General features: G+C 33.6%; 1 protein-coding gene across 3 annotated transcripts in view; it reads left to right on the top strand.

Annotated features, from left to right (window-relative positions):
• AEBP2 (AE binding protein 2) overlaps positions 1-13,423 on the top strand; it is a 59,712-nt gene extending 46,289 nt beyond the window's left edge. For 2 of the 3 annotated variants that reach the window (XM_016140454.2, XM_016140456.2), the window contains 2 exons: positions 1,137-1,163; positions 1,707-4,378. In XM_016140454.2, coding sequence (XP_015995940.1) covers positions 1,137-1,163; positions 1,707-1,752 — 73 coding nt within the window. In that variant the 3' untranslated portion in view covers positions 1,753-4,378. Of the gene's footprint in view, positions 1-1,136; positions 1,164-1,706; positions 4,379-11,662 lie in introns of those variants that run through there. The other variant, XM_036236915.1, reaches the window with a different exon arrangement.
• Positions 13,424-13,717: the final 294 nt, after the last annotated feature.

Raw genomic sequence — 13,717 nt, 5'->3', positions numbered from 1 at the left:
GGACATGAATCTTAATTATAACAGTAAGACTGACTTCATGTTTCTGCCCTGCATTCTACTCCTCCCCTCCCCCAGGGTCTTCCTTTTTCACAAAAGTAGCTTATTATTTTATTTTATTTTATTTATATTTTTTATTTTATAATTAATTTATTTTTATGGTGACACTGGTTAACAAAATCCAGTAGGTGTACAATTTAACAGTAAAGCATATATATTTTTACACTGTGTGTTCACCTCCCATAGTTAAATTTCTTTCTGTCACCACATATTTGACCCCTTTTACCCCGTCTACCTCTCTCTTCCCTCCCCACTACAAAAGCAGCTTATTTTTTCTGTTTTTGTGCTGTATAGGAAGCAATTAAGATATTTTAATGAAAGTGACAAAATCATTCAGGCTCAGAACTGGTGTTCAAAAAAGTACACAGGAATTGCACTTGTTCTCAGTGTAATTTTACAGTATTTGATGTCATTCCTGGGTAATGAAGATATTCTTAAGACACATAGGTGTGGAGTTAATTTTCTTTAACTGTAGGTCCCCTTCCCCACATCTTAATATTTGATTTCGAGTATAACCTTTCATGCTTCTGCTATTCTGGAAATTAGAATTTAGGCTACCCTAAAGTGACAGAGAGTAATAGAAACCCCTCCCCTACATTTGCTATACTTGGTGTAACATTTTACTAATATCTTGGATTTTGTGAAAACTTGTGGAATTAGATAAAGGGGGAAAAGCAATTATTCTAACTTGTTTTAGGAGAAACAATTTATGGTTCATGTGCATCTCAAAATGAAAGCATGGCAAACCTTCCAAAAATATATTATCTTCAAAACGAAATGAAAAAGAACGTATTTATTTGAGAGTTAAACATCAGTTTTTAAAGTACCAGTTGGTTAAAACGTGTTGGACATGAGATTCTTCTTTAGAAATACATTAGCGGGGTACATAAAAAGAATTTATTAAAAAGCCGTGTTTATAACCAAATTTGCATCTATTTGTGAATGCTTTGGAAATAAATTTTAATGATCAATGATCATCACATTTCCTATATCATAAATATTTTTAATGTCCCTTTGGAAGTACTTAATGTGTTTTGATTCATTTGAATAAAAGAATATTCCTTTTTCTCTTTTTCTAGAACAATGCCGCAGAAGAGGTTGAAGAGGTAAAAAATAAATAAATACATAAAAAGCAAACGAGCGGGGACACCTGCAGTCTTAGTCACTGACAATGGGTTTAGTAAAAGTTGCACATTAGAGTCAACCCCTTTCCTTTTTTTTAATCCAATATTTAGAATAATATTTATGCTTAGTGTAAACATTCTGTGAATGAAGTAGGCTCTTCTGTGGAATATATTAATATATTACTGTATATCCACATTTTCATAGAATGGTACCGTGGGAGACTGAGCAAACACTCTTCTGGCAACTTAGTGGAACAGCTTCTAAAAGGCTTTTGCATGCTTGCTGCTTTAAGCTGCTTTTTTTTTTCCCCGTTAGTGATTACAATAGCTTATATTGGAAAGAAAACAATTACAACATGTGCCCTTACAAATACCAAAAGCACTGTAAGGATATTTGTCTTGACAGTGTCTATTGATTTGAAGTCATATTAGGAAATATTTAGACAATGAAAATTATCAAAAGATAATTTATCTTTCAATTATGATAAATAGATGTGATTGGTTGCCATTTGTGTTCTTTTGCAGAACTCTGATAAGAAAAGTGTTCAATTTGTATTTAAGCAAACAGTGAACGACATTTGCAATCAACTAAAAATTCGTCTTTCGAATTAGGGCTGAAAATTTCTGTTAAAGAGTGTTGCCGTATGTCTGGTCGCTCCCTTTTCAGGACTAGGGTTTTCTCATGGAGTACAGTATGTTAATATTTACCTATATAACTAATCTGTTAACGGTTTTTGAAAAACCTCTATTTCAAATATTTGAATAGTCATATTTTATTTTAACCTACATAAGCCTCTAAATTTTTTTTTTCCTGAGGAAAGCATTTGGTTTTTTTAGTTATTAACGCAAGAAAAGTTGTATTTTTTTTTTTTCTCAAAGTATCTTCAAACTGAATCCTTTATGCACCAAAGTTGGTTTTGAAAAGGAAAATAAAATCATTTTCTTGCTTGGTTAAGCAAGAAGCCATATGGATTTTTTTTATCTTACAGAAATGGAAATATGTGTAACTTGTTAGTATTGTATCAAACAAATGTTGCATAGAGATAATAGAACATTGCTTGTAAATAATTCAGCAGATTTGTAATATATTTTTATATTATGAAATGTACTGTAGATGTTTTTCTAGAGGCATGAAAGTTAAATGTATATATTATGGGTAGAAATAATATTGAAGGATATTGTAATTCACTAGTGCTGCCAGAGGAATTGTTAATAAAGCACCTTCTTTAACAATAAATGTCTTTTGCAGACTTAAGGGACTATGTACTACTGTTAATATCTTTAAGAACAAAACACATTGAACATCCTTCCAGAAAGTCTTGAGGGAGGACCTATACCCATAATAGAATTATGGCACTCATTTCTGACAGTGACTGTGAAATTAATTATTTCCTTACTGTTGGAAGGACATATTGTAAAGTATGTGCTTATATGCAGTCAAACTGCAGAAAATACTCCTGATTGAGGAGTTTTTACTTTACTACAGTAATATGAAAACCAGCAATTTTTACACTAAATTTTTTAAAGAAAGAATAGACAAAAATAGAGAATTAAGCCTTTGGTTTCAAAATGGGAAAGGTTCCATGATACATAAATCATTTCTCATTTACTTTAAAAAAATTTAAAAATAAAAATTATGGGAGACTTTATTCGTTAACAATGGGGAAAAGAGCTATATACATGAAATGAGTCATATAAAATTAAATGAAGTGCAAATAAAAGCACTGCTATTATAAGACATTCTGGAATGGTTGTTTAATAAGGGTATTATTCATATGATCTGTAGCAAATGTGATTTTATTTTTTAAAAAGCAGTGTGTGTTTTTTTTTTTTTTGCTTAAGCACTTCGTCAATTGCTTTATTCTGTATCTACAAAGTAATCTGCAATCTCTTTTGTTCTTTTAAAATTTTGATTTGTTATAAAATTGCCAAATAGAAATGTTTTCAGATATATAGTTTGTACCTGTATTTTTTATTTTATTGCCTCATGTTCTTGTAAGTCATTCTTAATTGACCGATGATTGTAGACCTTGCCTGAGTATTTTTTCTAATAAAACAAAAAGCAAATCACTTTAGCTTCAAAATTGTAACAATTCAATTAAATTTTATAACGACATCTGAAATAAACATCAAACATTTTCTTTAAGGGCACAGCAAATAAATTAGTTTTTTCAGTATGTAGAAATATTTAGATGTCAAAACCAAATTTCATTGTTCTTGATTAGCCTATGAGTACTCAGTCAATCATGATGCTTTGCTGCTTATCTGACTTTGGTCCAATATTGTTAATAGGCCAAAAAGAATATGGAATTAAAGTGAAAAGAGTTGTATAACTTTACATAATGTTTATTAAGTGATGTCTATCCACCTATATTGTTCCTCCTAACCCCCATATATGACATTTGTGATACGGTACCTGAAATATAATTAGTCTCTTATTCAAAATCCGTTGTCTAGTTCAGCAGCAGTCAAACTGCAGCCCACAGGCATACCTATTCATTTTGGTGTTGCCTGTGACTGCTTTTACCCTGTAGTGGCAGAGTTGAGTGAGTGAGATATTTTGCCCTGTAAACCTGTAATGTTTACTCTTTGGCCTTTAAAGGAGAAATTTGCCAATCCCTGGTACAGTTGATAAAATCTTTGGAAAAATAAACCTGGACAACACAACTTACATTTTATTATGATAGTGTTGCTCTTGGTAAGCCAGTACATTAAATTTCAGTGAAAGCTGTTTAATATACTTTAAATATTGCCATATTAGGTTCCTACAACAAACAGTGCTTTTTTTTTTTTTTACACTTTCACATTGAATTTCTTAATAGTTAATACCTTACCATTTATGTTTTTGTATTTTGTTTCACTAAATAGGACCAAATGAGATTTTGTAAATCAAATCATGTTTAAACCACAAGGCACATCTTGCTCTATCTTGGAAGTGGAAAATATTGTGAAATTTAAAGTTGTTTATTTTTTAAATAAATTTATTTTTCATATATAAATCTTCCTTAAAGTGGACACATGTTACTTCTGAATTTCAGTTGAAAGGAAATTAAGATGGAGAACAATCAGCTCTGATGGGTATTTTAAGATTTGTTTTATTCTCATTGAAAGCAATGATAATCATGTCAGTAAACCTTTGTAAAACTTTTTCCTTTCACACCTTAATAAAATGTTTTAAATATTCAAGTAATCTTAAAGGATAGAATTTGCAACAGTTATTTAAATCATCTTTTATTGTTTGCTATTTGAATTCTTTTTAAAATATATGGTTAACAAAAGAGATGTTTGAGTAAAATAGAAAAATGTGAAAAGGTGGTTGAAGTCCTTAAAACAGTTTGTGGGGGAGCTTTCTGTATGGTCACAACTTTTAAAAGTGTTTAATACTGCTGCAAATTTCTCTAAAAGGCAAGCAGATTCTTAGTTTTAGGTAGACTCTCAAGATGAAAACCTGTTACATATATCTGTAAAGCAAGACCTAAAGTTGCAGACCTACAAGGAAAGACACGTAATTTTTTTTTTTTAAAAGAGAGTTAATCATGCCATTGAATTTTTTTTTTAAGCAAAGTTATACATTTTGGGAGATTTCAATGAAAAATATTTTTCTATTCTAAAAAATGTGGAAAGTAATTTTTTAAAGGATAAATTTTTTAAAGAAATTACATAATTCTTTAAGAATTGTATGTATGTATGTATGTATGTATATATGTATGTGTGTGTATGTATGTAAATTCTTAAAGAATCTGTGACCCAGTAGAAAATGTTTTGTAATTCTAACATAGTGTTTTAATATAAATAAGGTCTGCAGTTATTTATTTTTTTTGTCATTTCTCATGGTCATGAGCCTCAGTAGCCTTTAAAATGTAATGTTGTATTTTTAATTTAAAAAAAATTTAAAAAATATTTACATAGTCCAGTTTATTTCCTGAATCAGGTTTGCATGGTATATAACAAACACATGGTTTTTTTATTCTGAAAAGTAAGAAGGACTTTTAAGTAGTTACAGTAGGAATTGCAACCCATATTTTCCCTAGGTCAGCATTTTTTAAACTCTACCTACCAAACTGCTTTTCAGTGTGAGAGGAAATAGGTGTACATTGTAATACTGCTATAAAGTTGTTCCCGGTGTTTCTGCCATCGGCCATCCCTAGCATGATACATAGCACAAAATAGTTTCTAAAATATTTGTAAAATATTATAGGTGAGTACCTGTTACAGTAAAGTATTTTGGAGAGTTATGACCACATAAAACTAGTGGGGTTGAAGCTACCTGGCTTAAACCATATTTTATGATAATGTTATATAACTCTTCATGTGAACCCTAAATTTGTCTAAACAGTTTCAATGTAAAGGATTATTGATGTTATATTTTTGCATACTCAGTTGTAATGTAACCTTTTTTTTGGCTTAATTTTATTAAAAATAGTCGTTTTCAGTAGTGCCTTGTTTTTTAAAATAAGACCTCAGTTATATTTATGATGAGTAACATTTTAAAGTAATAACACTACTTCGAAGGAATTACCTTGTATTTGATTTCTTTATCTGAATGTTTTGTCTTGGTCCCAGAGCATTGGTCTCCCAAAGCACCTTTTCTCCTCTTCACTATTTATATGCTTCTAGTAAAAAACTTATGTTTTGCAAATCTTAACAAATTTATTATGAAAATTCAAGAATTTATATGTTCCTATTAAAATGTCAAGTTCATCTATATTTGAATGCTTAATAAGTCTCACATAAGATTAGTATATGCTTTGGGGCTTTTTCCTTTTAGAAAAGTATACTGTTTTGGGGGGACTGTTTAGGTAATAATAGATTATAAAATATGAGCATTTGCTTTTGATAGGTGAGCCTATTGCAAGTAGTTTAGTATAAATATTCGAGCATTGCAGAAGAGTGGGTTAGAAGATTCTGTTTGTCTCTGAATGTCATAAGAGAGTCTAATTAGTTGTCTGAATACTTGGATATCTTTTTAATACCTTCATAATACCTGCAGTAAATGTCATAAATGCCATTTTTTTTTGGTAGAAGAGCTTAAGTTTCTCTGTATCTTTTTTCTTCTCTATATGTTCTTCCCCGAATCACCCAAAATATCTAATTTCCTCCTAAAATGTAATTCAAAATAGCAGTTCTTTCTAAATTTTGTCTTTGAACATCAATAATGTTAGAATACCACAACTAAGAACAGTAAGTTTTCAGAAAAAGAGTTAATGTGGAATCTTGAGATCTTGTTGGGCCAACTCTTGGAAGAAATGCATTTGCTTATTGAGAAGTCTTTATAACTGATAGTAAAAATAAGTGTTTAAAAAAATATTTGTTAAAATTACAATTGCTACAACAAGGAAATAATATAGAAAAGGGAAAAAAGTGAAAGTCATTACTGTCAACTGGCCACACTTTCCTGGTTTCCAAATTAGTGTTTTGTCGAATCTTTAAAAGACTTATATTTTATGCTTAATTAAATTGTTGTTATGTATATAGTTCTAGGATTTGGCTTTTACTCAAGAATTCATATAGCTCTTATGTTTTATGGCCAGGTGTAATGTACCATAAATCATTTAACCATTCCCTGTTGGCCTATATTGAGAGATTTTACATAGTTTCTGTCATATAATACAACAGCATCCTTGAAAATACCACTTGGAGAAAGATTTTTATACTGTAGGTTCCTGGAAGGTATGATTAGCTGACTTAAAAAGAGTTTTGAATTGTGTCTATGATGAGTTTTGGTAGTGCCAAAATGTTTTCTAAAAAGATGGTGCCAAGATAAACTCCCACTGACTGGATGTAAATGCTCTTTCCCTACACTTCTCAATTTAAAGTTTAGTCAATCTAAGGTGAAAATGGGTTAAGAGTATGATTTCCCTGGGTTTAGTTATCAGTTCAGCTGAAAAGTGACCGGTTTTGGGGAAGTTCTTACACTCACAATGCCTATAATTTCATTTTTAAATCCGTGTGCTATTACCCAGTAAGATTTGTTGTAAGGTTGCAGTGAGATGTATAGTCATTTCGAATGAGCATGGTGTGAAGGGTACAATCTTAATCTAACATTTTATGATCTTTTCAGACCCATTCTAGATGTGGTCTTTTTTTGTCATTGGAGGAAATGTAGATTTTTCTGATTATTCTTGGGTAATAAAAAGCTCTCCAATCATGTAGTCACAAAAAATAATCTCATTTTAACATCTTATTATTTTCGATATTTTTAAAATCCATTATAACTGTCCAATTAGAAGAGTTCTGATGAATCCACATAACCATGAAATCAACACAATCAAGATATAGGACATTTCCATTACCTCCCATGAGTTTTCTTGTGCTTGTTAGCAGTCCAGCCTCCCCGCAGTCACTGATCTCTTTTAATACAGATTGGTTTGCATTTCCTAAAGTTTATATAAATGCCTGTTTTCTTTCAGCATGATTTTGAAGTGGATCAATAAATGCCATAAATATTTACATTTTCTTACCTAATGGTACCGAATATTTTTTTCCTGCATTTTTTGGCCATTTGTGTTTTACGGAGGTACTGGGGACGCTGTGTTATATGAACTCATGACTTAAGGTTATTATTTAAGACTCAAATACAAAAGACTTCTGGGATGTGATTGGGTAGCATTAAGTGTATTAAGACATTTTAAAAACTTAATTTCATAATGTATATCAATTTTTAAGGTAGCTGTATGGCTAAGAATGGAAGTTTTTAGGTATTACTGGAGATGTTAGAACAAATACTTTTAGCAAAGAAACTTGCTGCCATTGTACTAGGAATGTTGTGAAGTTAACTGTTAGACAAAAATTAATAGAATATTACTAGAAAGCAAAATCTTAGAACATCTGCAAAGTGCAAACTGCTCTAAATGCTGGAGATTCAGCAGTGAACAAAATAAACATTCTTGACCTTATTTATGTAGCTTCAAAGCGTGTGGATGGGAGATGACGGGCAGTATACAAATGAGCAAAAAAAGGTGGGTTGTGAATGCTGTGAAGGAAAAATGGAAGGGACGGGTAGAGAATTTGTGATGCAATCTACGTAGGGTAGTTAGGTAAGGCCTTACTGATAAAAAGTGATGTTTGGGCAAAGCCACGAAGGAGCTGATTGAGAAGTCATGTAGGTTTCTGAGGGAAGAAGATTCCTGGCAGAAAAGATAAGTATAAAAACGCTTGAGGCAAGATCCTTTGTTCAAGTGTGTGTTAAGTTCTTAAGACTTTCCTAGCATGGTCCCAGGTATTGGTGATGCTGCATTTAACAGCGCTTTTTAAAATTCCAGCTTCTTGGAGTTACATTTCATTATGCTTGATGTAAAGTTGAGGTTGACTGATAGGACAGGACTTCACATGAGATGGGAAGCCATTGGAGGGTTTTGAGCAGGGAAAAAGTTGTCATCTGAATTAGGTTTTTAAAGGATTATTCTATTAACTGAACAATGGACTAAGTAAGCAAAGGCAGAGGCAGGAAGAAGAGTTAAAAGCCTATTAAAATAACCAGTAGCTCAAACCAGAATAGATGGTAGTGAAAAGTCGGAACTTGAGTCTTTGAAGGTAAGTTTGCTGAGAGTTTGGATATAATGGGAGAGTCAAGAATGAGTACAGATTTTTTGGCATAAACTAGTAGCAAGGAACTGTCATTGCAAGAGTGATGGAAGCCTACAATGTGGAGGAGGTTTAGGGAGAAGTGAATTATGCTTTGAATGGTTTATATTTTGGATGTTAGACATCCAAGGGGAAGTGTCATGAATCAGAAGAATTTGTAGTGGGAAAGATTTAAAGTAGAAGACTGTGAATGCTGTTTACATACTTTGAAATATAGGTTAAGTTGTTGCACATTCATAAAGATTTTATTTCACCTTCAGTGAAGAGTTCATAAACTTCCTTGTGGGTTGGGGCTTGAGCAAGAGCAGGAGGACTCTGGGCACTTGTTAAATAAGCAGCAGGAATTAGACCTAAGACCTAGTAGAAATATACTTTTTCATAAGTTTATCAACTGCCAAGTAGAGGTAAAGAATGATCAATGGTTCAAGTTGGTTGTGATAAAATATTTAGGAACATGTAAACTATTTATCTTTTATATCCTGTGTACCAAACACTAGTTTAAATAATAATCTTGTCTACTGCCAGGCTACCCTGAACAAGCCTGATCTCGTCTGATCTTGAAAGCTAAGCAGGGTAGGGGCCTGGTTAGTACTTGGATGGGAGACCACCTAGGAAGACCAAATGCTGTGGGATAAAAAATAAAAATTAAGGAATTGTAAGATGACAAGTTCCTTGCAATCTGTGAGGTCAAACAAGGGTTGCCCCCCCACCCCGCCCCCCGCCAAAGAAAGAATCATCTTAAATCTTTACAGCAATAGTGTGGAATAGGTAGGCATTAACATTAATCATTTGGAGTACCAGGGATAGTGAACATTTATCAAATGCTAAATGCCAGGCTCTTCTGAGTACCTCAGGTATATTAGCTCATCTGATACGCATAATAATTCTGATGCTGATATCCCATTTTATGGTGGAGAGAACAGGTACAGATTAATTAATGTTTCTAACATCACATAGGTAGCATTTGGAAAAATCTGGAGAATTTGTGAATTATATATCCCATGGGAAGTGACTATCAAATGATGTAGAAGGACAAGGCAAATGCCAGAGGGAATAGCATGTGCAAAAAAAAAAAAAAAGTTTAGTACAATTGTGTAAATATTTAGTACCTAGCATGTACTTAGTACTTGGAATAAAAATGAATTAGGCATTCTGTTTATACTTTCTAGACATGGAAGTAGGGAGAAGATTATAGTGACATCAACAATTACCGTATAATGTGAATCGCTGTATTGGAGATAACACCCAGAGTATTATAGAAGCACAAAGCATTTGGCCAGTGCTAGAGCATCAGGGCTGGCTCCCCTTGGAAGACAACTCAGAATAACCTTTTAAAGATTATGTGGGACTTAGTGCTGGACAGTGGAGGGAAAGATGGAATAGTTTAAGATAGAGGGATCTCCATGTGCCATATTGTGGAACGACCTGGTGTCTAGGTCAAGTGGAGGCTGAGAGCAGTGAGAGGTAAGTCTGAAGTGGTCGGGAGGATCCTCTGTTGAGAGTCTTATTTCCATGTGTCACAATTTGGGCTTTATGTGAAAGATTGATGGAATAATAAAAGGTTGAGGAAGGAAACTGATGCTCCCATTCGTTTTGGTCACTGCCCAGTAGTAGACAAGAAGCTGGGCCTGGTGGAGTGGAAATGGGAAGGTAGTCCAGGTTGCTGCTCTGCCTTGCTCTCCAGAGGGCAAGGAAAAATTAAGAAAAGGAAAAAAAATAATTTTCAAAGTTTAAGTTTTACTGAAAAGTAATTTTCCAAGATTTTCAAATAATAGGATTTATTACTGAGGAAGTTAATATTTTTTCTTATAGTTCTTAATCAAATATATTATCTATTATATAAATGGAGACTAGACCAAGTGTCCCTTTTGGTTATATAGTGCTCTGATTTGTATCATTACATGTTTTCTTTCAAAATGGATGTAAAAAAGTACTAGAGTAAAGCAGAGTACAATATATTACCCATTTTATCGTTGTGAGAGGTAAAACATCAAAAACTGTTTTTAAAGCACTTAAAAAAAAAAAAAAGGTCTTTATGGTATATAGTATTTAAACTGGCAGGCAAATCCTGCCTAGACTTATTTCCAAATACAGAAAAACTGCCTCATTAACAAGGGGCTGAACCAAGATGTTATTTTTTTTTCTCCAGCATTAAGGCTTAGTTTATGACATTGTGCAAGTCGCTTTGGACCTTAGCAACATAGGGCATATTTCCTGAAATAGAGACCAATATAGTACAAAGAGGTTAGTCGCTACTTATAGTTTATAAGGAAATTTGAACATGAGACAGGTAGTCAACGCGGATTTAGTAAATATCAAATAAGTGAAATTTTATCTTTGCTAGAAAAAAGGATAGGGGAAATAAGTGAATCAGTGAACAAAAAATCTTATGTAGTAGTCATTGCCTGTGGCTGGGAATATGGGCCAGCAGGTTGGCCTTGGACGCCATATTATGAAGATTGGAAATTGAGGTACTTCCAGAAGGTACTTCCTAGGATTATTTTATCCTACCCTTGGAGAAAATATAAAACTGGTCTGGTCTCTCTTTTTTTCCCCCTTTTGATTCAAAGGGTTTCCTGCTGTCATGAAATGAAGCAAGATAATATTGTTTTAAAAAATATAAGGAAAAATTTTAAAGTAATGCAACTAGGAATATGTCCACAAAATACATGCTTTGAATTTTATAAATTTACTATGAATTGGCCATAAACTTGTTAGGTCTAAGCTAATTTATGGCGCAAGTGTAAAAAGGAGGTTACAAGATTCAGGGTGTTTATAACTCAGTCATTAAGCATTTAGAATTAGCTAGATAGAGAACTTGTGAATTTGCACGTGCTTTACACTTAATCTTTACAGTTGACATGTGAAATATGGGTTTCGCTATTTTTGTTTTACAGATGAGTTGCTCAGGTGACTTTCCCAAGACTATACAGCCAGCAAGTTGCTGAGCCTGGAGTTTGAACCAGTTCTGTCTGTTTCTAAACCCAGAGACCTTACTACTGCGACTTTTTGATAAGTGGTTAATTATTTGAATGTATTTTGTACCTTGTGTTAAAAGAATAAGCATTTCTGAAAGAAAACATTTTACATTAGTACCAAGAAAATCTTTAACCAAGTTTTACTCATCTTTCTCCTTGCCTGCTTCCAAGCTATTTCCACTTAATGCAACTGAGCGCCTAGCAATTGAAAATTACTTTTAATATGTGACATACAGCAAGATAAATATGGTACAACACCATTGGAAGTATCTTATCTATCTTCACTTATTCCTTCTCTAATGCTCTTCCTTTCTTAATGTAGATATGAGTTTCTGACCTATATTGCTTCCTTTTCTCTGAACTTTTCTCAACATGTCTCTACTGGCAACAAGTCCCCTCAGTTTTTATTTGAGAAGGCCTTCATTTCTCCTTCACCTTTGAAGAATAACTTCATAGAATACAGAATTCTAGGTTGGGTTTTTTTCCAACACTTTCAATATTTTACTTTGTGTGGTTCCTGAGGTCTCTGATGTTATTTTTATCTTTGCTCTATGGATAAAGCATTTTCCCCCTCTGACTTTTTTCACGATTTTTTCTTTACCTTGGATTTTTCTGCAGTTTGAATATAATATGATGAAGTGTAGATTTTGGGGGCATTTATCCTTGATCTCTGAGTTTTATCTGTGGTTTGCTATTTAACATTAATTTTGGGAAATTCTGTCTTTATTTCTTCAAATATCTGTTTTGTTCCTTTCCTCTCTTCCGGTATTCCCATTACACGTATGCCGTACCTTTGTAATTGTCACACAGTTCTTGGATATTCTCTCCCTCCCTCCTTCCCTTTCTTCCTTTTTTCTCTCTGTCTCTGTCTCTGCCTCCCAGCATCCTGTTTCCTCCTTCCCTTCCTCTCTCCCTTCCTTTTGCCTTTTTTACTCTTTAATTTTCAGTTTTGGAAGTTTCTATTGTTATATCCCTAAGCTCAACGGTGTCCTATCTACTAATAAGGAACATCAAAGTCATTCTTCATTATTTCTGTTCTGGTGTTTTTGATTTCTAGCATCTCTTTTTGATTCCTTTAATTTCCATCTGTCTGCTTGCATTACCCATCTGTTCTTAAATGTCTACTTTTTCCATCAGCATGTTAATACTTATTATCTTAGCATATCGATCTTAACTATTTTAAATTCTCAGCCTGATAATTCCAGCGTGCCTGCCTGCCGTACCTGGTCTGGTTTTTGTGCTTGCTCTTGTCTCTTTATAATGTGTTTTTTGCATTTTAGTATCTATGTAATAATTGTTGAAAATAGGACATGGTAAAGAGAACTGTGGTAAGTAGGCCTTTACTGATGTGGTGGTGAGGTGTGAAGGGAGGAGAAGCTTCCCTGTGCCCCTGGGCTGTGACATTCTCAAGTGCCTCAGTTTCTTCCTTTCTTAGGTGAGGCAGGATTGCTAGAGGAGGATGTAGTTGAGTATTTCTCTTTTCACACCTGGAAGACTTCTCTCAGGTCATTTGGGCCCTGAAAAAACTCCAGTAGGGTTAGGCTCTGGTGAAATAGTTTCCTTAGAGAGCCAGCCTTGTTAAGAATCCAAGAATGCTTTGGGTGTCTTTCAAAATGGCTTCTTTCCCCTCTTCCTGCCAAAAGCAGGAGTGGACTTTTCCCTGTCTTCTCTGTGGGAACTTGGGAGGACTCTTGGGAGGGGGGGCGGGGGGGAATCTCACAAAAGTTGGGGTGGGGCTAGAGCGTGTTGCCTTAGAGTTTTTCTCAGGTTTGTCTACACTGAGCCTCCAGCAGTTCACCAATAATAGATTTCCTTCCCCAGTCTTGGTTCCCACAATGGTTTCTGCTCCAGTAAGTTGTGATTCTTGGTATCTGCCTGTCTCTCTAGTTTTTGGGACAGGGGTTTGCCCAGTGACCTCAATTTTCTGATGGATCTAAGAAAAACTGTTGATTTACAAATCAGCTTTCTAGTTGT

The sequence above is a fragment of the Rousettus aegyptiacus genome, unplaced genomic scaffold, assembly GCF_014176215.1.
Source record: "Rousettus aegyptiacus isolate mRouAeg1 unplaced genomic scaffold, mRouAeg1.p scaffold_m13_p_2, whole genome shotgun sequence".
Classification (NCBI taxonomy): Eukaryota; Metazoa; Chordata; class Mammalia; order Chiroptera; family Pteropodidae; genus Rousettus; species Rousettus aegyptiacus.
Note: the sequence above shows the minus strand (reverse complement) of the source record. Positions and strands in the feature narration are given on the sequence as shown.